Consider the following 16,017-nt stretch of genomic DNA (forward strand, 5'->3'; position numbering starts at 1 on the left):
GAATATATAAAATTTAGACCCACATTTTTATAGAGCACGACAATATGGCTTGTTTAGAATCCTGTAATTTAAAAATATTTCTAAGCAATTTTTATTGAATGGCACCTGTCTAACCGTTACCTTTTCAAAGTATTTATTAAAAGCTTGTTGAAACAAAATAACAAACCTTTTATTGAAACATCAACGGTTTAAGTATGTAAGAGTTTGTTGAATGTGAATTGGTAGTAATTAAAATTTAATGTATCAAGTTTGCTAAAAATATATAATGTTGTTGTGCATCCCGAAGACATTGAAGTAGATGCTGAGGTTGAAAGTCATGAAACAAGGATCCATCTGCATGCCGATTGATAGGGTGCTAATTGGACTATGCAGGCATAAATTAGGGGGGGGGCATAATAATGATGCCCAGATATGCTCCCTATTTAGCAATGCACACGTACGAGTGCACATATGCAAAAACCGCAAGATTGACTTGCCAAGATACTGGTCTGCTTGCAGAAGAGCCAGGTCTCGCCAACAGAGCACACAACTGGTAATATGCACAACAAAGGTAACGAGATACGCATATAAGACGAGCCTGCCCCTAGTTCTACTTTTGTGATTCCCTTGATAATAAAAGCCTTCATGAACTAATACCCCCCACCTTTAAAACTACATCGTAGTGGTCCACACACACACACACTCTCTCTCTCTCTCTCTTATTATAACAATCCTTGTCTTGGAATTTTGTATTATTCCTGAACAGAGTGATAACACCCAAAACGCAAAATACATTATTTTATATTTAAAGATGCAATTGATTTTTTTTAAAAAAAAAACACTTGTATTTTAATTTTGTAAAACTAGAAAAATGATGCGTTGCGCTTGTTTGCAGGGAAAATATATTTTTTTAAACACGACTATCTTCTTGTATGATTAGTAAAATAGAAGCAATATATGCAAATTAGTGCTATGTCTGCTTTATTTTTAAATAGAAATGGCGAACATTTAAATTTTGTTGCAGATGCAAAAAAAATTATAAAATAATAGAACGGAGAATATTTACAAGAGGTTTATTTTTCACCCGCGCCTAAAAAAGATTTTTCTAGGGGATGCGCACAGACGAAATGAGGTTTGGAATAACATACTCGGGTGCAAAAATATTTTCGTCTTCATCCACATACAAGACCTGATACTGCTCCACGCCCCTTGTGTCGCACAGTCTAAAGCGGAAATGCTTAATCTCAGGTTGCTCCAACACAGCGACATCGGGATCAAACAGCACCAAGGAAACCCCCTCCTCAGCCATCTCCACGCCCACCACCGTCCTGCTATGCCCCTGATGCTGCAAATAAACCGGATGCCTCCTGCGCTCCCCCCCTCGCTTGCAATAAAGTATTCAACCATCCACGCGAACAGCATCGGGTTCGTGCCGTCAGCAGCAGTAGGCCGGTGGAAATCCACGATCCTTGCGGGCACGCCAAAGTGAGCCAAGATGCAGTATATCTCCGTTGTTCCAACCCACTTGCGCCCACCAACAACCCTACGGCCCATCTGCTCAGCGCCATCCGGATCGAAGCCATCGCGCCACGCCAGCTCCAAGCACTCCTGCAGGGCACGTACTGATGGGACGCTACAGGGGAATCTCTCGTGCATATGGTACCGCGTATCGGCCAAAAGACTGCTGAGCAGCATTTGACAGTTACGGTAGCCACAGGCCCACCCGCGATCAACCATTGTGGTGTTGATTAGCTGGGTTGACGCGTTGGCTAGGGCCAATGCGGGCGTAGGGTGTAGTTGGCTGAGTTGGAAGTGGGCGGGCGCGGTGGGTGAGCGGTGGAGGCGGAGGAAACTGAGGATTTTCTGCTTTGTGTGTGGGCTTTTGTGCCTCGTGGGCTTGGAGCTTGCCGCTGCTGGGGCGGCTGTGTCCGAGTCGCCGGTGAGATCGATTAAAGCGGGCTTGGTCGGCATTGGGATGTAGGGTTGGTTGCAATTTAATAGCGTGAAAAATGCTTTTTGTTTGATGGCGGAGCAACTAGGAAAAAAAAGCAGAACTTAAAAGCTAGAATTTTAATGCGTGGCGTGGTCTGGGAAGGCGTGGCTTTGGGAATATACATAATAAATAATACAGGCAGTGCCCATATGGCTCTATGGCTCTGTGGCTCTGTGGCTCGGCGCAGCGCGGCGCAGCGCGGCTCGGCCTGGCTCGGCCTGGCTGAACAAGAGAATGCACGATCTCGATCTCGGGGTTGGGCAGAGAGCGTCACAAGCAAAAAAGAAAGATTGGAAAGAAAGACTACGGGGGAGAGCAAAAAAGCCGCCCGCCCGCCCCCGAAGCGATACTGGGGCTTGCGGTTCTGCGCTTTTTTTATTCTCGCCACACATAGACAAACAAACAAACAAACAAAAGAGATACATGCACAACACACAATGACCAGCAGCAGCATACGCGACACGGTTTCGCGACGAGCACAGGCGCTTTGCGAGGCAAGCATCCCAGCCACACTCACCCTCCTCGCCTGCTGGCACAGCAGCACCACAGCGCCCACAGTGCGAGTGGCCGGAGCGTTGCTCGCCATGCTGGCGCTCTGGCAAAGCGCGCAGACTGCCGCCGGCGCAGCGTCGAGGAGCCAGCGCAAAGATGCCGGCAGCGGCCGAGCCTGGGCCACGCTTCTGGTGCCGCTCGTTCTGCTGGCGAAGGGCGCCGATGCGCCGGCCTGGGCGGCCCCGGCAGCGCAGGCGATGGCGCTGGAATCGGCGCTGTTTTGGGGCGCAGAAGACCCGCGCGCGCCGCCAATGCGCAGACGAGTGGGCGTGTGGGCGGCGGGCGTGGGCGCCTTGGCGTGGGGCAGCGGCGGCGGCGGCGGGGGCGGCAGCGGCGGCGGCACCGTGGCGGCGGCGCTGGCGGCGGGCTGCCTGGGCGCGGCGCAGCATTGGCTGGCGGCGTATGCGATGTCGCGGTTCCCGCGCAGCTTCACGATGGGCGAGGCCGCTGTGGGCGCGCAGGCCGTCTTGCTGGCGGCCGCGCACCTGGCCGCAGGCGCGGCCGGCGGCGGCTCCGTGGCTGGGGCTACGGCGGCCGCCGAGGCCGCGTGCGTCGCGCTGCTGGCGCTCGCCCAGGCGCTGGCCACCGCCACGGCCGGCGCGCGCGCATACACGCGCCGCGGGGCGGCCTTCCTTGTCCTGTCGCCGGCGTTTGCCGCGCTGGCCGTGGCGCTGGCGGCGCTGGCGTCCGGCGCCAGCCCGGCCGCGTGGGCGCTGCACGCGGCGCTGCTGCTGGGCGCGCCGGCGCACCTCGCCGTGCTCGGCTACTGGGCGCTGCTGCTCGCCGCGGCCGGCGCGCTGGCGGCCCGCACGCGCTGGCTGGGCGCCGGCGCCGAGACCGGCGCCGCGCCACCGACCAAGCTGCAGCTGCACGTGCGGCGCAAGGCCTACCACCTGCTGGCCACGGCGCTCTTCGCGCCCGCCCTGCTCCACGCGCCCCTCCTCCTGCACCTGGGCTTCACGGCGGCGCTGGCCGCCTTCGTGCTCGCCGAGTGCCTGCGCGCGCTGCGCGTGCCCGGGTACTCGGCGGCGATCGACGCGTTCCTGCGGCGGTTCACGGACCACCGCGACACGGCGCGGCTGGTGACGTCGCACTTCCACCTGCTGCTGGGCTGCGCCCTGCCGCTGTGGCTCGGAGGGCCCAGCCGCCTGGCGCAGCTCTCCGGCGTGCTGGCGCTGGGGCTGGCCGACAGCGCGGCGTCGCTGGCGGGCGTGCGCTTTGGCAGCCACAGGTGGTGGTTCGCCACCAGCAGGTCGCCGAAATCCATCGAGGGCTCGGCCGCATTTGCCCTGGTCCTGTTTGGCGCCTGCTGCGCGGCTGGCCATGTCGCGGGGGAGCTGCGCGCGTGGCCGTGGCTGGCGCTTGTTTGCGCGCTGATGGCTGCGCTGGAGGCGCTGACCGAGCAGAACGACAATTTGGTCGTGCCTTTGGCCATGTACGCTGCCGTGCACGTGCTGCTGCTGGGCTAGGCTGGCTGCGCTGGCTGCGCTGGCTGCGCTGAGGCTGGGCCGGAGGGGGCGGTGGGGGCGGTGGGCGGCTGGTGGTTGGCTGCGATGGTTCTTCTTTCGCCACAAGCCTTCTTTCTCTTTTTCCTGTTGTTTCTGGGCGAATAAAGCCGTAGACCCCGATGACCATTAACTACCTGCCAAAAAGCAACAAATACGGCGCGGTGCGAATTTCGCTGCCAGTAATCGCAACTATCAAAGTTTTTTTGTTCTCTCCTCTCCGCTCTGGGATGAGGGGGTTCTGGAAGCCCATAGATCTTTTTCTTGCCGCTCAAGGGCGATGGAATCACTCCCCCCCTCCCCTTTATTGATGATGATGCCTGTAAAATAAAATAAAAAGAAGCGCAGAGAATACTCAGGCCTAAAATGCCAAATCGCCAAAAGTGCCAAGCGCGCACTTTCAATGCCAATTGCCCAGCCTCAGCGAAAATAAAGCATAAAAAACACCATCCTTCATGCGTGGGGCCTGCATGAAGGTTCTAGACGCACAAAGAATAATTTCGTATCACTAGCAAAATAAAAAATAAAAATAAAAAATAAAAGTCAGAATGAAAATAAACCACTTTTTTTCCTCCCGCTCTGCTATTTAAACTCAACTTTTCGTCTGCCACTCCATCTTTTGCTTTTTTTCTTGTTCTTCACTTATTAGCACTGTTTTTTTACACACACACACCTGTCAATAACTATAAGCAACTTTATTCACCACTTTATTCCACACCCTTTTCTCATACTGTATAAAACTATCGATTAAAAAATGGGCAAGGCTATCGGAATTGATCTTGGTACCACTTACTCCTGCGTTGGTGTTTGGCAGAACGACCGCGTTGAGATTATTGCCAACGACCAGGGCAACCGCACCACCCCCTCGTACGTTGGTTTCACCGACAGCGAGCGTCTGATCGGAGATGCCGCAAAGAACCAGGTCGCCATGAACCCCCACAACACCGTCTTCGACGCCAAGCGCCTCATCGGCCGTCGCTTCGAAGACGCCGAAGTGCAGTCTGACATGAAGCACTGGCCCTTCAAGATTATCCCCAAGGAGGGCAAGCCCATCATCCAGATTGAGTTCAAGGGTGAGACCAAGACCTTCACCCCCGAGGAGATCTCCTCGATGGTTTTGATCAAGATGCGCGAGACCGCCGAGGCCTTCCTGGGCGACGCCGTCAAGGATGCCGTTATCACCGTGCCCGCGTACTTCAATGACTCGCAGCGCCAGGCTACCAAGGATGCCGGTCTGATTTCGGGCCTCAACGTCCTGCGTATCATCAACGAGCCCACCGCCGCCGCCATCGCCTACGGTCTTGACAAGAAGTCCGAAGGTGAGAAGAACGTCCTTATCTTCGATCTCGGAGGAGGAACCTTCGATGTCTCCCTGCTGTCCATCGAGGACGGTATTTTCGAGGTCAAGGCTACCGCCGGTGACACTCACCTTGGTGGTGAGGATTTCGACAACCGTCTGGTCAACCACTTCACCCAGGAGTTCAAGCGCAAGTTCAAGAAGGACATGACCGGCAATGCCCGTGCTATGCGCCGTCTGCGCACTGCCTGCGAGCGCGCCAAGCGCACTCTCTCGTCGTCTGCCCAGACCTCTATCGAGATTGACTCGCTGTTCGAGGGTACTGATTTCTACACCTCGATTACCCGTGCCCGCTTCGAGGAGCTGTGCGCGGACCTGTTCCGCTCCACCGTCGACCCCGTTGACAAGGTTCTGCGCGACTCGAAGATCGAGAAGAGCCAGGTTTCGGAGATTGTCCTGGTTGGTGGCTCCACTCGTATCCCCAAGGTTCAGAAGCTCATTTCGGACTACTTCAGCGGCAAGGAGCTCGACAAGTCGATCAACCCCGACGAGGCTGTCGCCTACGGTGCCGCCGTCCAGGCTGCCATTCTTTCCGGTGATACTTCGGAGAAGACCCAGGATCTGCTGCTCCTCGATGTCGCTCCCCTGTCTCTCGGTATCGAGACCGCCGGTGGTGTCATGACTGCCCTGATCAAGCGTAACACTACTGTGCCGACCAAGAAGTCCGAGGTCTTCTCAACCTACAGCGACAACCAGCCCGCGGTTTCCATCCAGGTCTTCGAGGGTGAGCGCACCCGCACCAAGGATAACAACCTCCTGGGTAAGTTCGACCTTACCGGTATTGCCCCCGCCCCCCGCGGTGTGCCCCAGATTGAGGTCTCCTTTGATGTCGATGCCAACGGTATCCTGAACGTCAGCGCCGTCGACAAGGCTTCGGGCAAGTCCAACAAGATCACCATCACCAACGACAAGGGCCGCCTGACCAAGGAGGACATTGAGCGCATGGTTGCTGATGCCGAGAAGTACAAGGCCGAGGACGAGGCTGTCGCTGCTCGCATCACCGCGCGTAACGGCCTCGAGTCCTACGCTTACAACCTTAAGAACACCCTGAACGACGCCAAGGTCGCTGATCAGCTGGATGCTGCCGATAAGGAGAAGCTGACCAAGGCCGTTGAGGATGCTATTAAGTGGCTGGAGGAGTCCTCGGAGGCCTCGAAGGAGGAGTATGAGGGTCGCCAGAAGGAGCTCGAGGAGATCGCTAACCCGATCATCTCCGGCATGTACCAGAAGGCTGGTGGTGCCCCTGGTGGCGCTCCTGGCGGTTTCCCTCCCAGCGGTGGTGAGGCCCCCGGCGCCAGCGGCGACCAGGGACCTACCATTGAGGAGGTCGACTAATTGTTTTTAAATAATTCGTTTCTTTTTGATTTGTATACTCGTTTCTTTTCATTTTCAAATTCACAATTCAAACAATTTTTATTCTCATTTTTATGCTTTTTATTATTCCTTAGAGAATGGCTTGGAATGAAAATAATAACTGTTTGATTGTGGATGTGGATGTGAAAATACAAAAAAGTATTTATTTAAAAAGTTTATATTTTTTTTACAACAAAAACAAAAAAATTTAAACTATAGACAACGGATATGGACATGCAATGTGCTGTGCCAAATTACATCGCCAGCAGTATGGAGGCTCGATAAAATTGAATTGTATCCACTGGTTTGCTTATTTCCCATTCTTTGGTGATTTTTTCTCTTTAGCACCAATCAGTTTTTCTTCAGCTATTTTTTCATTAATTTTTTTCAACATCTCTTTTGCAAACCTATCGTATATATCAGATCCAATCGCATCACCACAACCATTGCAGCCGACTTCTTTATCCACTTCAATACAATATTTTAAGCAACGTGCGCAAAAATATGTCATCTCTTTACATTTATTATAAAAACATGGATATGCAAAATCAAACCCAATACTCTTGTTCTCTAACTTACCCCTGTATTTTAAATCTTTATGGATTGTGCAATTAGCATGTTCATCATATATTGTTGCACTAGGGTTCCTGTGTATCTTTAAGCTGTACATTGCTTCGCCTATAGGTGAGCCAATAACTTTGTTGCCATCAACAAGGAATAAAGGTTTATTTTTCTCGCAGTACGCTCTATTTGTAATCACTTTGAGTTTGCTGTTTTTATTCTTGGCCACATCTATTATTTCAGGAGCCAGAGTTTTCTTAGTAGTCTCAGAAGGCTTAAGAGGCATATTTAAATGAAGAAATTGTTATAAGCTGAAAAAAAAATGTTTTAAAAAAAAAAGTAAGCCAACTTTTAATAAAGTATGGTGGTGTAGTTGATAATGATATGAAATAATTGAATTTTACTTCCAGACATCGATGTCGTGCTCTATAAAAATGTGGGTCTAAATCGATATATTCAAGTCTTAAAAATTACTTACTTAACTGAAAAAGGGGGCAGCGCTGTGTGGGCAGCGCTGTAAACATCATGGTGTTCCTTGATGTCAGCCAGCAATAACAGAAATGTGTATAGTGGCCATGAGGGCAATCTTGATTCTTGAAAAGGGAAGATAGTGGCTTGAAATGTGTGTTGGGCACCACAATCGAGGCTTTATATATAAAACTTTTACTATACAAAAGATTGTATTACACTGGTCGTAATTTGGGACCCAATCAAAAATAAAATAATAAGAAAAATTGAAACCATAAAAGCGGAAATCCACTCCCTTTGTATAATGGTATTCATAGGAGTACTAGAAAATAACAAGATTGTATTCTTTTTTCTTTGCCAGTTGGCTAGTCTGTCAAATCTTGGCATATGTGGTCATCGATAGGAAATAAACGTGAAAAATTCGAAGAAAAATTTTGAAGTTTGATGGAACAATTAAGAATAATTGAGGTTTAAAAGGGCACACGTTCACAAATGTTTCTACTATGATTGGTTTGCTACTAATAAATTTTGGCCGGATTGTCAAGAAAAAAATAATAAATAATTTTATACAATGAATACGGTTGCTATTATATTGTACAAAAACGTCCGCAAAAAAGTTAGAAAGGAAATGCTCAAACTAATGAATTTTTTTCTGTCTAAAAAATACCCACTATTCCTGCATTTTTCTTATCTAACAATTGTAATGCAAATGAATGGATCCTTGTGTTATAATTGAAAGATTTATTTTGTCTGTGCAACTTTTTAAGGTATGCGTTGCATACCCCTTTTTATTGCATTGTATTTATTTACTGTGCATTATTTGAGAAACGTCTAAAATAAACTAATACAACTTAAAACTGCGCTTTCCAATGCCTTTAGAATAATTGTTTTTTGGTTTACACTAATATAAAATAAAATCCGATTAAAGATTCAAAATTTTAGTTCAATGAACTATTTTTTTCTACTTTTTATTTTACAATTTTTAGTTGTTTCCCACACTCACACTTTAAATCATTAAAGTGAGTTTCTACGCACTTGCATGTGCTAGGAATATCATGTTTGCATCCAATCTTTAGGCCCAAACACCTGTTACACATGCGTTTACTATGAGCAGAATTGGTGTTACAGCCCAATACAACAAAAAAACGACTCTTACATTCAATGCACCTTTCCGCACTCTTGGGTTTATCACTAGTATTAGGTATGCTTTTAGTATTGGAATTTGACGACATTCGTTAAATGAGTTATGCTACTTAAAGTTGTTTATTAGGCTTGTAAACTAGTGGTAGTGAATTAGAAAAGTTGTTTATTGATAATGGTTATGTAAAGATATAATAAAAGTGGATAAAAACGTCTCCTGCTTGGGCTATATTTATACGTAGAATGGTTCTATAATTTTGTTGTATATTATGAGTTTAAAATAGCTGTGAACAATTAGCAAGTATTAAAACCCAATTTATTAAAACATGTGTGCTGCGCAATAAGTCCACAAGACCGTGTTAAAAATACTCCACTTGCTCTTTTAAAATAAATATACCACAAAGACAATACTCCCTGTATCAAAAAAGTAAAACCAATTGGCCGCAATTCCGATGGTAAAAGATAAAGCAATACAAAAAATAATTTAAAGTTTAAAATAGATTTATTTTTGTATTAGAGAACCGTGTCAAAACCTAGGTTTTGCACCCGCACTCATTAAATGACGGGTTTCCATCTGTTGTAGATGTTAAAGACAAAATTGTTGAGCAATAATATTTATAATTAAATTACATTTCAAACTACTGTCGCTTGGTTTCAAAATGCTCAAACTGTAAAGCCGCAACCATAGACTGTAAAGCCAAACAATGACACTTAGGCATGGGCGCGGTAAATCTTCTAGCCCACCAAACCTTGTAACTTTTTTGGCATTTGAGAGCATCTTTGCACATTTTCCAATGCCGTTGACTACCATGGGCTTGCCAACTTAAATCTCAAAACCTGTTTGGTCTACCCGGATGTCCCCCCCCACAGAAAGCGGGACACCAATAGCCAGAACCACTAAATGCGCTCCCACTTTTAGAAGTAAAGTTTAAGATATTTTGTCTCGCATGGCTTTTCCAGGCCATCAATCACGTGAAAGAATTGCGACGCTGTGGGGACCGCGTCATGTGCCAGCAGACAAAAAAGCAATGAATTTATTTTCAAGAAAAAATCTTCTGCAGCCGCTCCCGTCGTGGGGGCAATGATTGGTGGTTGTCTGAAAATGTATCATTGGTGTGTTTGAATTTGCATCTCCACATGTCCCAACTTATCGGCGTGGCCTTGGTGGTTTGTGCAGCCAAACAGCTGCTGCTCGTTTTGTACTTTAGCAAGGTGCCACCAAATCTGAGCCGCAGTTCAACTGTTTTAAGGAATAATATCAATTAGGTAGAAAACGAGACACCGTTCAAACACTGGGTTTGTTCTAATGTTGTTCCTAATAATACTTTTTGAATAATGGCCGCTTGTGCGTGGCCCTCTGCATGAAATGGCTGCTCATGTCAGTGGGTTTCGTTTGAAAACATTTTCCGAGAATAAACAGTTTGTTCCTCTGCATTGCTTTTCTAATTTTTCCGGGGAAAAAAGTGCAGTGAGCTGCTGCTAACTGATGGGCCTAAAGATGTCCTCAGTTTTTTTGTTTCTGTGGTTATTTTCTAGTATACCCCCTTTTTTAGTAAATGTGAAAGCATCCATTTTTGTGCGGCTGCTCGACATCATTCATTCATTTTCTCTTATAATTTTTTTTTTACATTCCGCCTTTTATTTTAAAAGAAACAATAAGTCACTCTGTGAAGAAAACCCTGTAGTTAGATTCAAACAGAAAATTCGAATTCAACGTTTTGTTTTAAAAAAATTCAGTAGGATGAATTTGAATTCCAATGAACACTAGTTTTTATTTCAAGCTTTTTTTATTTTTTTATACTTGTGGCAATATCCATTACTTAATTGTTTAAAGTAAATTGAACACCCTTGCATGCTAATGTATATTAAACAAAGTGTGGATAATTGATCCGGTGGGATTGACGTGATCGCTGTCTTGTGCAGCCAATGTTTTATGTACAATCTTGGCAAAGGAGGATGGGAGGATCGGTCACATGAAATAAACTCGATAATGTTTGAAAATGATTGAACATAAAAGGCAGCATAAAAATAATGGCCTTTTCATTTTAACAAGCAAATAAAACAGTAATTAAATGGTGTCGGATATTTATTCGTGTGCATTCTCTGGCATGTAAAGAATGTAACAAAAATATCAATAAAATTATTAAAAAAGCTAGTGTTGAGTGAAACCTATTTGTTTAACAGTGCCCAAGTAAATATAGATTAAAGGTTGAAGTATGTCATTAATAGCTTCAATGCAATTGATCTCATTCATCTTGATGTGTATGTACTGCAAGCAGCCATATTTAACATGTGAAGACTGCGCACCTGGTTATGCAATACGTCTCGCAAAAAACCCCCCCGATACTTGCTTTTTTTGTGCATTTTATTCCATGTAACAATGAAAGCAGATGCGGGTTAATAAAAATTCAAATAAAATAAACACTTCATTTTTAAATGCAACAATTAAAACATGTCTCACTTGCAATATATTAAAGGCGGGATGCTGCTGGTTTGTTTGTTTTCCCGACAGAGATATGTCATGTGTAAAATGACAACGTTCTAATTATTTTTTTACGATGTAAAATGTACCTTCAATATCACGCCGGCACTGCAATTATGATGTAGCATACAATTAGTATGTATTTAAATAGCTATTTATTATATATACTAAAAAGACATAGTATAAAGGTTGGCAAAAGTTGTTGACATGGCTAAGCTCAAACGTGGTACTAGGACATTAACAAGAAAATGCGTGTTTTTGTATTGGATCTATACTACTCGGTTGTCATGTATTTTCTGTATTTGCGCAAAATAATTTTAATATTTGCAATGCCGATTGCTTATTGGTAGAACAAATTTAATTCACCGGGAAATGCTTGGTCATATAGGGATACCTACTACATACTTTGCATTTATATGTGCCACTATAAACATTATTGCAAGCGGTGCCAGAGCATTCAGTATTGATTTGAGAGTACATGTTGAATTGATTTATAATATTTTAAATGCAAATTGAAAGTGTTGTATTGTATTATAAAAACTGTAGTATAACAAGATGGTAAAGAAATGTTGCAGTATGTCGGTGGGCAATGTTGGCTTTTTATAGTAAAATTCCCCAGTTGCCTTTTATTTGGCCTTCATAAAACTTGCACAATAAACTAAGCTCACCACAGGAAGAAGAAGAATATTGCGTAATTTTTACTGTAAATGATCTTTAGCAAACACCAAAAATGCACAGGCGTTGCGGAAATAAAAAACAAGGCGGGGCAAATCAAGGCATTTTATCTTGGTGAGGAGATGGCTGCAGGATTAAAAATAATAAGCCAGTAACCCGGGGATTGGTGGAAATGGCCGTAATGTAAAAATAATAAAAAATAAGAGTGCGTCGTATTTAATTTCCCTTGGCTCAAGCAGTCAGATCCCATAGATATAAGAAAATAAATAAATACAACCCAAAATATGCAATCGATTGCAAACATAAAATTGTCAAATACTAATAAAAATTACCAATATGCTTATAAATAGTGATATTGACAGTCTCCCATTTTATGAGGGGCAATTCATGCGTGAATACAAGTGAATTCCCCTTGTTTAGAATTTCACGAAATACATGAATTCAACTTCAACTCCCTCTCCTTTATCGTATGGCCATCGCGCAGTATTGTTTTATGCGCATTTATGTAAATTAGGCACTTGAATTCAAAGCCTTTGGAATTCAAATTTATTTAAAAGAAAAATTCATTTGTACAAAGCGGAAAAAAGAAAAAGGATGGTGATAAAAGACAGAAAAAAAGCAGTCAATCGGTTGAGAAGATACACAATGTGCTTAAGGGCGATTCATAAAAAGGGGAGTAGACGCAGAGAAAGCATAGAAAAATCTGACAGTTTTTTTATATGAATGTGTGTGATCAGAGTACGATATATTACACAGATAGAAAAACCAAAAACCAAAAACCAAAAATGTGCTACTTTAAAATTAGTGTCTGCAAATTTGGGTGTAAGTGGCAAACATGTTCATTTCTGAACAATATTGTAATTGGGCTACAACCATTTAATTAATTAAATGGTAATTAACCTCACAAAATATCGAAAATTAAGCCGCAATACAGCATCCATGCAAAAAACATGGGACGCAATTATTCTACTTAAATAGTCCTTTTCCGGCGCAAGGTTCACCAAATGAAACCAGCAAATATAAATATAAGTGCAATTACGCCAACAACAATTCCAACAATCGGCCCAGCCTTAACCGAATTGTTTGTACTGGAAATAGTCTGAGTGCGCAGCGTGTTCGTCCTGTCGCCTAAATTCAACTGAAAAATGTAATACCATTGCGTACTTCGGTTGTAGCGTTGCCACAAATCACAGCGCCATTGCAAACATCCAGAAGAATAAAGCCGCAATCTGAATCGTTGACCTGAAGATCAGAGCTGGACCAATTGCCACATGGCTGAATCACAATCGTGCTGCTGTTAAAGTCTGTAAACGTGATGTTCTTGTCCGTGTTGAATATGTCCTGGTCGCCGATAACCGGAATATTGGTATTGTTGAGTACAGTGGTGTTTTGCAGCTTGCTGTTATACCTTTTAAGACTGTAGTTGTATTAGCTTGTGTAGTACTATCCACCAATCCAAGAGCCTGATCCGTACGCCTAGTAAGGATACGGGTAAATCGGATAAAACCTGTAGCCCCAAGCGCCCGAATGCACACTGCGCGACATCGACGCATAGTACACAATAGGATAACTAGAAAAAAGTATACGGGGGCAGGGTCTGGCCGCTATTAATTGACAAGCAATTGGAATTTTCAGAGTATAATGGCGGTGGCATGTGTGTGCGCGACGAATCACCAGTGCCAATGGGTCTGGCGCTGACGCTGGTGTCGGAGAGGTCCGGGTAGAGCAAGGTGTAGCTTGGTGGCTTATTGCCAAATAATAATGTGCCTTTGCCTGTAATTCCTCCTCTGCCTTTGATGCTGGTGATTGTGGCGGTGTTTATCTTGCCGCTGCTGGTAGTGCCTTTGCTGCTGGAGCTACCTAAACTACTGTAGCTGCTGTTAGAGGCACTGGAGTTGCTTATTAAACCGCTGGAGCTACCAGAGCTGCCGGAACTTCCAGAATTGCTTGAGTCACTAGTTATTTTGATGTTGGAGCTGCTAGAACTACTTAATCCGCTAGCTACCTTGCTGCTTGACCCATTGACCCCGCTAGTTCTCTTACTTCCAGAGCTGCTTGAGCCAGTAGATTGCTTGTACTCAGTTGGGTCAGATGTCGCCTGCACAACAACCGCCAGGAAAATAAACAAAATAATAACTGGTAACATCCGCATGGCAACTAATCATTGATAATATTATAATAAATGTTGAGGCTCAAATGAAAATTTAAAATGTGGTAGTATGTAAATGGCAGCATATAAATAACAAATATTATCTTTATAAATAAAAAGTGGAAAAAGTGATAAAAAGCGAAAACGCTTGGGCCCATTTTTATTTGGTTTTTCATTGCTGGTTGTCAAACGCTGCTCAATTTTTTATACGGGAATCAATAAATAAGCCGTGCATCATCTGCCTACATCTGTATATGTGGGCCAGTAGTTGCTTCTTTTAAATATCTCCATATGTACACATTGTTTTTGAAATCAACAAAAAAATCTGACATAAATAGCCGCGAAAATCTCGCAAGCTTCAATGTAACACTTCTGATTTACTTTTTGAAAAAAAATGAATTAAACTGATTTCCCCAATTGAATTTTGTTTGTTCTGTTTCAAAACCTGTACTGTGTGTGCAAAATTGCGAAAGAAATCCTGCGCATAGAAAAAACCAAGCTAAACCTTGCGAGGTGCGCACTTATGCGCTCAGACAACGAGATGGAGCTGTGCAAAAATATGTTTCAGCGTGGCAAAAATGCAAGCAAAAAATTTTCACTGCGTTCTGGACAGTCAGCTCAGCGGAATTATCAATTGCTAGAAGCGTACACAAATAAATTTACCATGTACTTTTTATAACATTTTAGCTATTAGAAGTGAGGGTATGAAGTCAAATGAGAATATTTTTATTTAGCCAAGTGGAAAAATTCGAGGAATGAAGCTTGTGAATTAATTTTCCAGACCATTGCTATACATCAAAAAAATATATACCATGTCTCTGATGCGTTAGCAAATGTATAACCTTGTAAACGTTGCAACTGTGTGTGTAATTCAATATTTTTAATTGGTACTAACTAAAAAGAAACGAGGCAACTCATGGTCATATGCGGATATCCATGATAAGGGCATTTAGGAGCATTGTGTATATTATTACAGACGGTGCTGTTGTTTTCGATGCTGGTTTGAAGGTGCATTTTGTTTTTTTAGAAAATTTTATAATGGTTGTTGAGTTAAAAACAACTGTTTGTTTTGGATTGTTGTCGTTAAAATGCCGAGTTGTTTTCTGATGGTGGTGGTTGGTTGTATTATTTTATTGGTTGATGGGGACCAACTGATTAACCAGTCTTGACTATTCCAGCCAATCACACGATCCTTAATAAGTCACAGTGACCAAAGTAACATTATTCTTCACCTTTTTTCAGTACATAGCACTTATATATTCAATACACTTTTATACATAGTATTTTATCTCTACACGTTCACAGAACGTCTCTCCCAGAATTCAACAATAATAAACGCAAATGCATGTGACGGAGCACAAAGAATAAATAAAATAATTCTATTTTTAAACTTCGGATATTTACCAAGCACCCGTTGGGGGTACTCGCCAATTTTAGCACTTTTTGCAAAACTTCAAATAATTATTTAGTCAAAAATAAAAACTACAAATGCAAGTGTGTCTGATCAAAACTTGATAAGGATTTTATATATATAATTATTGGTTGATTGTTATTAACTGATTGACCGATTAACCGGCCTTCATCATTGTTGTTGATCTGCCGGAGCTGGATGCAGCTAGGCATGGTCACACCACATTGCTTATCATTTTAGTCACACAGTGACACACATTATATAGCTGTTATCTCTTACCTTTCTAGTGCATAGCACTCATAGTACACACCTTATTAAATACGCAGTATTATATTATATATATCCCGTTCATAGAACATTCATATTTCAAGAAAATCAACGCAAGCAAATAA

At 44.0% G+C, this 16,017-nt stretch overlaps 4 protein-coding genes across 4 annotated transcripts; 2 read left to right on the forward strand and 2 right to left on the reverse strand.

Annotated features, from left to right (window-relative positions):
- Positions 1–946: 946 nt before the first annotated feature.
- On the reverse strand, positions 947–2,335 carry BX661DRAFT_186848 (peptidase family C78-domain-containing protein; the record flags this gene model as incomplete). The annotated part of the gene is made up of 1 exon (XM_051537108.1): positions 947–2,335. A coding segment is annotated over exon 1 (866 nt), but the record flags the coding sequence as incomplete, so codon positions are not given.
- Positions 2,336–2,409: 74 nt separating this feature from the next.
- BX661DRAFT_200222 (uncharacterized protein) lies at positions 2,410–3,993 on the forward strand (the record flags this gene model as incomplete). The annotated part of the gene is made up of 1 exon (XM_051538387.1): positions 2,410–3,993. One exon carries the CDS (start codon positions 2,410–2,412, stop codon positions 3,991–3,993), a length of 1,584 nt encoding a protein of 527 aa, XP_051389566.1.
- A 790-nt stretch (positions 3,994–4,783) lies between these two features.
- Positions 4,784–6,721, forward strand: BX661DRAFT_145607 (hsp71-like protein; the record flags this gene model as incomplete). Its single annotated transcript, XM_051533125.1, has 1 exon — positions 4,784–6,721. The coding sequence occupies one exon, from the start codon at positions 4,784–4,786 to the stop codon at positions 6,719–6,721; it is 1,938 nt and encodes a 645-aa protein (XP_051389567.1).
- Positions 6,722–13,199: 6,478 nt separating this feature from the next.
- Positions 13,200–14,217, reverse strand: BX661DRAFT_216317 (uncharacterized protein; the record flags this gene model as incomplete). The annotated part of the gene is made up of 2 exons (XM_051538764.1): positions 13,200–13,473; positions 13,682–14,217. The coding sequence occupies 2 exons, from the start codon at positions 14,215–14,217 to the stop codon at positions 13,200–13,202; spliced, it is 810 nt and encodes a 269-aa protein (XP_051389568.1).
- Positions 14,218–16,017: the final 1,800 nt, after the last annotated feature.

This window comes from Kickxella alabastrina (genome assembly GCF_025024165.1).
Source record: "Kickxella alabastrina strain RSA 675 chromosome Unknown BX661scaffold_23, whole genome shotgun sequence".
NCBI classification, from domain to species: domain Eukaryota; kingdom Fungi; phylum Kickxellomycota; class Kickxellomycetes; order Kickxellales; family Kickxellaceae; genus Kickxella; species Kickxella alabastrina.